Raw genomic sequence first — 10,953 nt, 5'->3', positions numbered from 1 at the left:
GCCCTTGGCTCCGTTAAACCCTGGCTAGTCGCTGGAGTGCTTCTAGTTTGCTCTCAAGTCATACACCCTGAGCAGTCTGTTGTGGTTTGGCTTTAAAGGTTAAATCTGCACATAAGGTGGTCTGTGGATCTGGTGGGGGAAAAAATCAAATAAAAGGAACAGCATTCTTTAGATGAAACTTCAGTTATATCTGACTCAAAATGAAAAGATAAATATATACAAATAGTGTGTATATAGAGGTATTTATTTGACGAAAGCATATTACAGTGAGATACAAATACATTAGAACTGACAGCAGAAGCTTTAAAGCAATTAGACGATGTGCATCATTACAGTAAAGACTGCAAAGAACCTTTCAGAAGGTCAATAAGAGAAATAGCCATTTTGATTGTCAAATTAAAAAACTTATGGCGAATGACAACTATTCATAGATGCTCAGCATGGGGATTTGTGTTTTGCATAAATCCAGTTATTCAGCTATATACTGTACAATATTTATCAAGAGAATGCCTAGGCAAAGCTTTTTTGGTTAATGTTTTCACATTCACTTTCCTTTCATAAATCAGTGATATTGTAGATCCGCGCACAGATGTGCAGAAAATAGCTACAATGAAAAAATTGCTCATATTTCTTTCTGTAAAAGAGATAGGAATGCATCCTTTTTACTGTCAAATCAGTTACTTGATGGAAACATCAAATCCCTTCTTCACTACTTTTGCCCTCATTTTTTAAAATAAAATGTAAACACTTTTGGACATCCTGCAGATTATGTCAGATTAACCCAGATCTCTTGACATTTTCTGTTCATAGAGGAGCTCCATCAGATAAATGTAATGTGAGCATGCAGAGTTAACACAACAGTCACTCCAAGTTTTGACAATCCAGTTTCACGAAATGTGACTCCACAATAGTTTATACTCGCTAGGTAAAAGAGGAGCTCATGACCTGGTCATGGAAAGAAAACAAAGTAATTTGTGTATTTCATCAAGTAACAGCTCTTTCACAGGCATGTTTAGCAGTCTGGAAAATTCTTCCAGATGTGCCTGTTCATGTTCATGCTTTACATGAGTGTAACATTTACACAAATAAACAAGTCTTTTATCTCTCGTTCTCATTCACAGCCCACATTCCAGACACACACACATACATACATTCACACACATGTTGCCAACCCACAGTTGACCCCGAATCCATTTAAAGGGGATTCCGCTAAAGCAAAATAACAAAGTGTGATAGTAATTAGAGAGGTGGGCTTGCTGACAGCAGGGGCTCAGCTAATAACCGGCCTGTCTCGGATCTTACAGACTAACGGTACAAATCAGGGTTTAACCTAAAGAGTCAGCGCTGTTGAAAGGAGAGGAATGAATGGATGGAAGGGGTTGGGATTCAGCTCTGACTCCCTCTCTCTGCATGAAGGAAGAAGAAAGAGCCATCTGGCTGTGAAGAAAGAACCCAGTTTTACAGGAGACATGAAAAAGGATTAAACAGGCAGAGAGATGAAAGTGCTAGTGGGACTTAAAGAGAATACTGAGAGAGTTCAGGACTGGGGCAGATACGGGGCAGGGAGCTTGGTGTGTAATACATGTATAAACACACACAGACGTTATGCAACTTTCATGCATATAGGACTAGAACAGGCTAAAGCACACATAATGACTTCAAATTCTCGCAGCCTGTCTTCAGTTTTCTCTTGGCTCGTAAGACACAAGGATATGTGCACAAGCGGCAAAGATGTCTCCAGTAGGATGGACAGAGATGTGTGGATGGAGTTGTGGTGTGGTTGGTGATGGATGTGAGGGTTTATGTCCTTTTTTAATCACTCAGTCTCATTGTGTTCCTTTTCTCACTCCACTGAAGGGTCCAACCATCTTCATAGCAGCATAGTTCTGCAAAAAAAAAAAAAAAAGAAAAAAAAAGATTAGTTGTTAAAAATGCAAAATTCTAGGACATTTTATATTCTATCTACACATGCTTACTATTTTAATATACTTCAAAATGTCAAATTTAAAACTCAAATTTTCCTGTGATGGCAAAGCTGAATTTGCAGCAGTCATTGCTCTGGTCTTCAGTGTCACACGATCCTTTAAAAAATTAGTCTGATTTATTGATTTGGTGCTAAAAAAAACTGTACTTATTATTATCAACAATGAAAACAGTTAAGCTGCTTAGTTTTTAAGTACAAAAAGTTATACTTTTTTTTTTTTTTTTTTATAAACAGAAAGTTCGAAAGGGCAGAAATCTAAATATTTTTAACATTAAAAATGTCCTTACTGTCACTTTTGGGTCCTTTAACGAATATCCTCGCTGAATAAAAGTATTGATTTCTCTTATTAAAAATCCTATTGTTCCAAAAATTTTAAATGCCAATAATATAATATAATATAATATAATATAATATAATATAATATAATATAATATAATATAATATAATATAATATAATATAATATAATATAATATAATATAATACAATATAATATAATATAATATACAAATTGTGCTATATGCACATATGGCTGTTTTTTTTGATCCTGTATGTTCTACATTGTATGAATGGCTAATAATTAAATAAAAAAAACATTATTTCAACTTATGTATGCGACACAGAACAAAATGAAATGTCTTCAGTGTGCATGACTGTGTTTGTGTGTATGAGTGTGTCTGTAATACTGAATAACAACACATGCCACATTCCTGAACTATGATCAGAGACACGCATCTCTGATCAAACACTTCATGATCTCAGAAACCCCCATTTAAACGTTAATCCCGTTCTTTTATAGACACAATTACTACCATCCACACAGATACTTACAGGGAAGGAATAGAGGAAGACTCCAAGGAAGAGAATAATGAAAAAGAGTACAAAGAAGCCCAGAATAAGCCACTTAAACCTTCTCCACACAATGAACTTAAACGTCTTATATGGGGATGAGAACCATAAGAATGAGGTCTCAGGACGCCTGGAGAGAGAGGAAGAAAGTATATTAGCAACCTAATATTAAATCCTGTAATTTTCGCTTTGAGCTTAAGGCCACTAAAAAGGCTAATAGGATTTTTTTTTGGGGGGGGGGGGGGGTATTTGGTTAGAGGAATGTCTGTGATGAGTGTGCTTAACTTACTGTGGCTCATCTAGATGGGGATTCATGTTGGGCTCATCTCTGCCGAGTCCTGCAGGCCTCTCATCTTGCTCCTGCTCAGAGATGATCTCCAGTGACATTTCCAACTTTCCCTGAGTGACAAAGAGCAGCTCAGCTTCTCGTAGCTCAAAAAGCAAAGCATAGCACTAGAAAAATCAAGGTCATGGGTTTGATTATCAGGGAATGCATGAACCAATTAATTGTAAACCTGCAATGCCATGTAAGTCACTTTGGATAAATGCATCTGCCCAATACATAATGTAACTGTAATGTAAAAGAGACATATAGGCTTGCAGTTGGAAAATGCATAATGTATGTTTAAAATATGTATATATATATATATATATATATATATAAATATATATATATTAGTAGCAGTTTAATATTATTTCATTTTTATTTTTATATTATAATTATTATTTAAAATATTTAATTTACCTTATTATGCAAAATTAACGTAATATTTAAATACAATAAAATTTAACAAAACTACCCTGAAATTATGTATGTGCATTATATTATAGATGTTTTATTTTACAAAAGATTACAACTATTCAGTGCAGGACAATCTAATAGATATAGAGTATGTTGTATTGTGTCATAAATGTCTAAATATATATGAGAGGGTCTAATCGATATGATACCAGCCATTTAATGTTAGTTATGAAACATGTAAAAGGTGTAGTATGTGTAACCATAGAAAAATAGAATAATTTGTGATGCAAGACGAAAAGTATGAATTATGCTGACAGAAAAACTCAACAGAAAATGTCAAATGAAATTAAAAAGTTAAACTGAAACTAAAAATAAAAATGTTTTATTTTTGAATATCTCAGCACAACAATAACTGGTTTGTGTGTAACTCTTACTGCAAGTATCTTTTCATTTTCTTTGTCACACACGCAAGGCCACCAGCCTTTTACTGCCTTCTGCTCAAACAAAGACACCAGTTTGTCCTGGGACTGAGAGAGCATCTCAAGACCACACTTCTCTGGAGACTTTGCTGGACTCAGCATATGGTTCAGATCCATTTCCAAAGAGCCTTAGAAAGAGAGACAGAGAAGAACTGAGCAAAACATTTCAACAGTGTATTAGTCAAACACAATGATACACTACAGCAGTGAAACATTAAATATAAGAAAAGAGAATATCTTTAAGTTTAGAAGAGCAGATATATATATTTAAATGTACTGTAGTCAGCAAGTGCCCTAAACTTGTTTCTCATAATATCAGTCAAAAAAGTCTGCGACCTTCAGACTTTGCTGCTGGCATTTCTTTGAGGTTTTCCCATTGTGGTTGGATGCTAATTGTTTTACAAATGTACATAGATCAGTGTATTTTATAGAAGTCTTTAAGGAGTCAGGTCATAACTTTACTCTCTTCCAGTTGTGCTGACATGCTGGAAATTGGGTTCAGCTGAAAATAATTGCATTAGCAGTAAAGATGTTATAGAGGGCTTGTGTGGTCTGAATGGTGTGTTTGCATGAAGATTGTTAAGTGCATTTATGCTGACAGTCACACTACACAACTGTGTGGTAGGTAACCTCACACAGGTAAGGAGGTTCAGGGTTTGGTAATCATCTCCCTGTACTCACAAATCCATATAGACGGAGGTATAGGTTAATGACAATGAACCACACACATGGTCCTATCAGTGTGGTCCAGTTCTACAGAACGTTTTTCTTCTGTCATGTCAAGGCTGAGAAATACGCTTGAAAAACAGCTTTGTGGTGCTTTGCAAGGTTAACATGACTGAATTTGCTGAGGGAGGCGAAGCTGTTGAAGAGAGCTGAGGAGTGATCTGGCAAGAGGGACGATTACTGGGTTTTGGTCTTACCAAGGAAATCATCAAAGGAGAACTTGTCATTGTCCCAGATCTGGATAGTAAGTTTAGGAGGAAATTTTGTTTCAACTTTATCCAGACTCCAAAAATGCTCCTACGGAGAAGGAAACATGGTGATGTTGACAGAGATACAAACAGAAGAACTACTTATGTAAGTCTAACTGTTTATTTCATTGTAAGTGTTTTACTGTACTTAACTGTGAAAAGTATATTTTTCTGTTGTAATCAACATTATGCAGTAAATGCTGTCATGTGAGCCTAACTTTTACTGATCCTGAAATATTATTTTAAGCAACCTGGGCTAAGTACTAGAGATGCACAATATTACCACTCTGGCAGATAGTGACGGGCCAATTTTTCTTTGTTCGAGCTGATCAAATTTATACATATGGCAGACAAATGTCTAATAAATGTAAAATTAGACAAAAATATTTAAAATGTACATTTGATTCATTTAAGCATCAAAACATTATTTTCAATAAGAAAAAAAAAAGAGATTAATTTTTGGATTCCCTTAAGGTAACGTAACAGTTATAAAATTATTTGTGCTTTAAATATCAGATTTAAGTTCACATTAGATGATGGAAATAGTAATCCAAATGTAAAAATAGGGTAAACGTTCTTGTACAAATAAATATACAATAATTATTAATTTATGAAAGATTAAGTAAGCTTTAGATGATGGAAAAAAGTGCAAATGAGACTTAACAATTAAAGGTTCAATATCAACATATATTAAATAAATGAAATAATCTCAAATAACAACCAAAAATCGACATAGTGTGCATCACTGCTAAGCGCCTTGCTTGTGAAACGAAACCCAACAAACTATTAGTACCCTAGTATGAGCGACTAGGAGAAACAGAGAGGCAGATATAAACTGACAGCGACTGAGAAAGACAGAGTGAGGAAATGATAACGTGAACGTGTGAAGCAGAATTAGAAAGAGGGTGAGAGACAGAGGGAGAGTGAGAGCCACCAAGAGCGAAGAAAAACGAGTGTTAGCAACTCCCACAACAGCCCTGATTCTGCACCCCACCACCAGACAGGATTCCATCTGCGTGACAGCATTTCCACCGTACTGTACTCGTGATGGATGTGCGGACAATCACAGCGCTGATAATGAACTCATGCTTGACAGAGCCGCACTGCTGCCGTACCCCGGTAAACAGACCACGGTCTGCACATCCTGCCTGACAACCACATACAGATCCATCAAAACAAACACTGCAAACAAGAACTCACTTCTAATTTATCACAGAGGGACGTGTTTCATGCAAGAGAATCCGTTTCACTATGTATCAGATCTATTGTGTGTTGCGTCCAACAAACTTCAGCCAAAGTGGATACAGTATATCTTTTGACAGCTGTTGCGGGCCGCTCTCAATTTAATGGGTGGAACCGCTATCTTCAATCTTACCATAACTGATCTCTTGCCTGCCAAAACCTCACTTTAAGTGCCTTGTCCATCACAACTGTTTTGCCTGAGATTGCTTGGATGAAGTCTGGACTGTCTTGCAGTTGCAAGATGTTCATGTACCACGTTCGGTAAGTGGAAGTGTGCCAGATGCAGCCTGCAGCATATCTGGGTTTGAAACATTGCCTTAAACACCTGCCAACTGTAGTGATATCTTTCAAAATGTGGAATCACCTATCTAATCATGTGGAAGATCTGCAGATCACCTATTCAGATTCAATCAAGGCCAGAGATTTTCATTTCAGTGACATCGCTGAAGTGCATAGTGCGGATATAAATATCGACAGGCCTAGCGTCAGCAACTAACCACTAAATAAACCCGCTTTGAGTCTTTTTTTTTTAAGTGACAGTTGACATATTTCCACTAAACTCACGTAATGCATATTACGTCTCGCCTTCTTATCAACAGTTCAAAGTTTTTTTCATTTTGAGTTTTCATTCACGTCTTTCTCAAATGACATGCTGTTCATCTCCACTTAATTTACAAATGCAGATTACGTCTCACCTTCTTATCAATGGTGCAAAGCTGTTCTGCAGGTAGATAGTGGAAGGGGAAGAGGAACCGCCAGTTAAAGTTGCCCTCACCACCCAGTGATCGATAGTGCACGTCTGTTTTTTGCTTGTTTTCTTCATGGCCGTGCATCCAGCTAGGATTGAAAAAAGTAACATTCACAATTACCCAACACATCATTTCCAACACATTAGAAGACAATGCTGCTTAGCTGTAATTGACCTACAGCTTGGGTCTATGGTTGCCTTGCAACTGTGTTTTTTTGCTACTGATCGATAATTTTTGCAAGCCGTTGTTACTATTGCTCACAGTGGCAACAGACAAGCAACAGGACCATGACATGAGAAACAAGAGCTCATACACACAAACCCAACAACCCATTTATGACACCCAGATGTACCCTTTCACATAAATGTCACTCATCTTCTCCCCAGTAACACTGGCATCATCCAAGATTACATCTCTTGTGTTCCATATAATACAGCGCAGGACGAACCTATTGGAGCAGAAAACATGGACACGTTATGCTTCTAGATGTATTTTGAAAACAAAATTGACAGATATTAAACCAAGGAAATGCTTTTACTTTTTAGCTTTGCGTGGCGTGATGTTGAATGGAGGTCCTGGAGGGCCTAAAGATTTCGGGAAAATGTCCACCCACATCTGCAACCGCCCCTGGGTTTTGGTAATAAAATAAGGGTGACAGGGCATGTCATGAAAAACATGAGAAAAGCATGGAGAAAGCTGTATGAGATAATTAGAGTGGCTCTGCAAAAAAAAAAAAAAAAAAAATGAAATAATTACATTTATTAAAATATAATTGAATTCAATGTTTTAATTTAGTATAGAATAAAATAAAATGCACTGCATATTTACAATAAGATAATATAAACTGTATAACAGGTTAAATTTAAAGAATAAAATATGCAATCTTGCATAATATCTACAAACAATTTAAATAATAAATACAAAATATTATAAAATAAAACATTGGAAATAGGAATATGTAACCTGTTCTATATCTGGCTGCAGAGGGTTGTAGAGGGGTCGCGTCTCTACATGTTCAGGCACCAGACACTGCCTCCTCAACACCAACAGAGCTAGACGCTCCATCACTGGTCCCAGGTAAGTGTTCAGAGGTTTTCCTTCGTCTGAGGGCCAAATATAGTCAACATTAAGGTCACTGTAGTTTCAATTCATACTAACAAAAAAAGCCAAAATGTTAAGGCACTTCAAACTTCAAACTTTTATGTTTTCTTTTAGCTTAAAATTGTTTAAGGAAGATTCACCACAATGTTATTTTCCATTAAAACCATGAAATGGAACCACTGTGTAACCTCTGATTTGATATGAATATCAAGTTTTACTAAGCCATAACCGAGAACAGAAAAAAAGCCAACGTTCATGAAGCATTCCACTTAAATAGTCGGAAATGTTTATCTTTCCTTGTTCCTCAGATGATGCGTTGATTTCATTGCTGTTGATCTGAGAGGAAAGTTTCCCCTTGTCAAAAAGCAAAAAGAGAGAGCAAGGGAAGAAAAAAATAAATATCCGCCCACTGTTGAGTTTATGGTTTGAAACCCTGTGTCACGTCCCTGAGGGAAACATGGCTGGAGTGTGGAGAAAAGAGGAAAAAGATTGAAGTGGAGGAAGACCATTTCTGCCATGAGGTTGGATGCCCGAAAAGGCCACCTGATAATTGCTTTGACGCGCGGGTTGCTGCGGTTACGTGGCCCAAACAAAGAGATGTAGTATTCTCTGCGTCGAGACATGGGAGCAGGAGGATGAGGAGCCTGCCACACTGTTGATCTTGGCTGAACAAGCTTGTATGCTAGTTCACCATAAATCTGAAGCCGACATCGTCCCAAAGCATCATGGAAGGGAAAATGGCTGGAGAGATTGGCTTTCTGTAGGCCCTGTGTGACATCTGACTGGCTGAATGGTGTTGTGGGACTTGAGGTCAAACCAGAAGTGCTGGGAGGATCTGATGGAGGTTACGCACAAGTAAGATCATCATAATACACACCTAATGGTGGACTAGCATTAGCTAGCATTATCTTCCCAGGGGCACCCTTCAAAACAGGAGGGGACGTCAGGTTGCTGTGGCAAGGAGTGATATATTTGCTGTGAATGAATGATTATGTCAGAGGTGCTGTATGTTTACACAGGTCCTTCGTCTTTACAATATCGCACTTGTTTTTCTTCACACTCATTCTTTCCGTTCATAGCGCCGTGCAAGAGCAGCCTCCCCAACAGCTCTGTGATCCCACACACACAGGTATGCTGTATGGCACAAGCCGAGACGTATATCGTTAATCTTTTTCTGTCAGTGTTTTCACAGAACCACAGTCAGTCTCGTGCTCGACTTGCTTTTTTTTTTTTATGACGGAAGATGTGATGGAGTCGGGCTGGTGCTTTGATTAGCTCTTACTCGTGACTAATGCTTTCAGCAGCTCCAAAGAAAAGACTTCCACTTTCTTTTTTCGCCCGTCCAGCTCGTGGGTTTGATAGATTGTGATTGCCTGTGTTTATTCACACGTACGCGCTCACGTAATTCACAGTTCTCTAAGAAACAGCTCTTGGTAATGACAATCGCAGAATTAATGATCAAATATCATGAACATTAAATTCAGCGGTAGGAAACTAGGTCTGGTTGGGGTGTGGGTTTAGGACACTGACCAAGGTCTGCAACTGTGTACTCCTGTCCTCTGAAGTAGATTCGATCCTGCTTGTAGACCGGCAGTTTGTAATTTTGCCTCTCGCACAGACGATGAAGTAACTGGGATGGTTTCAGCTGATCTCGCCACTGGTTAACTCCAGACCTGGAGAAGCAGAATGTGTTATCAGCTAAACCATCAGCAATTCATCTTAAACCAGCTAAGACCAGCACTTTTCCCATAGGTATACTGTAGTTGCTTTGGGATGTGTTTCAGCATTATAATATGACAATGCTTAAACCAGCTCAAGGTGCTTTGCTTCATTTCCTGTTATTTACAGTTTTCATAATGACTCCTAACAATACCTGGTAGGTGGAAGAAAGTATAATGAGAGACAGAGGGATTTCTTACAAACAGTAGGACTGTGGCAGGCCACAGAGAGCACCATGACATGACAAGAAGCGATCCTCCACATCAATGACGGTCTCTCCAATTTTCTCATCTTTAGTGACCATGTCATAATCATACAGCATGATCTTTAGGTCCTTCTCGAGGGGCAGAGAGCATGTCAGCTCAAACATCCTAAACGAGAATCAAAAGATATACATTTCGTTCACGGAATACTTCCTCTGGTCAGAAATGATTTAGCTTAAATGTTTTCAAAAGCACACCCTTACTTTTCAGTCATCATTTAGCCACCAGATCAAACCTTCCTTCTCGCAAGTATTCAACACTCAAGACTCTTAGAATTTGGGGCATCATAATTTTTATGAGTGTAGCGACCCCTGCTGGTTTAATTGATCCTTGCAATGACTTGTTTCTACATCTATGTGTGTGTGTGTGTGTGTGTGTGAGCTTGTTTATGTGGTTAACGAGGACACAAATTTGTATAATGACATAGGTATGACACAGGTATTACAATGAGGAGGTGGTTTATGAGAACATTTTTAGTGTCCCCGTAATTCAAAACGCTTATAAATCATATAGAATTAGTTATTTTGAAAATCCAAAAATGCACAAAGTTGCCTGTGAGGGTTAGGTTTAGGTGTAGGGTTGGGGTAGGGCAATAGAAAATACAGTTTGTACAGAATAAAACCCATTACGCCTATGGAGAGTCCCCATAAACCACATATACCAACGTGTATGTGTGTGTGTGTGTTAGAGAGAGAAAGGGGATATGTCCAGGGACAACATGAAAATGAAAAAACTTACTTTCCAAAAACAGGGTCCAAAGTACAGGGTATGTAATTGTCATGGTCATCGACTGATTTCTTGCCAAGTGTGATCTTAACATAGGGGTCACACTACAAAAGAACAAGGAGTACGT

General features: G+C 37.9%; 1 protein-coding gene across 5 annotated transcripts in view; it reads right to left on the bottom strand.

Moving 5' to 3' along the window:
• Window positions 1-226: 226 nt before the first annotated feature.
• Window positions 227-10,953, bottom strand: part of LOC128017095 (dysferlin) — a 68,337-nt gene continuing 57,610 nt past the window's right edge. For all 5 annotated transcript variants that reach the window (XM_052602286.1, XM_052602284.1, XM_052602282.1 and 2 more), the window contains 12 exons: window positions 10,839-10,930; window positions 10,038-10,208; window positions 9,649-9,791; window positions 7,981-8,120; window positions 7,556-7,644; window positions 7,370-7,465; window positions 6,964-7,105; window positions 4,976-5,075; window positions 4,008-4,180; window positions 3,121-3,230; window positions 2,814-2,961; window positions 227-1,886 (listed from right to left, as the gene is read on the bottom strand). In XM_052602286.1, the coding sequence (XP_052458246.1) occupies window positions 1,827-1,886; window positions 2,814-2,961; window positions 3,121-3,230; window positions 4,008-4,180; window positions 4,976-5,075; window positions 6,964-7,105; window positions 7,370-7,465; window positions 7,556-7,644; window positions 7,981-8,120; window positions 9,649-9,791; window positions 10,038-10,208; window positions 10,839-10,930 (1,464 nt within the window). In that variant the 3' untranslated portion in view covers window positions 227-1,826. The remainder of the gene's footprint in view (window positions 1,887-2,813; window positions 2,962-3,120; window positions 3,231-4,007; window positions 4,181-4,975; window positions 5,076-6,963; window positions 7,106-7,369; window positions 7,466-7,555; window positions 7,645-7,980; window positions 8,121-9,648; window positions 9,792-10,037; window positions 10,209-10,838; window positions 10,931-10,953) is intronic.

The sequence above is a fragment of the Carassius gibelio genome, chromosome A7, assembly GCF_023724105.1.
Source record: "Carassius gibelio isolate Cgi1373 ecotype wild population from Czech Republic chromosome A7, carGib1.2-hapl.c, whole genome shotgun sequence".
Classification (NCBI taxonomy): Eukaryota; Metazoa; Chordata; class Actinopteri; order Cypriniformes; family Cyprinidae; genus Carassius; species Carassius gibelio.
This window is presented reverse-complemented; position numbering and strand designations above follow the sequence as displayed.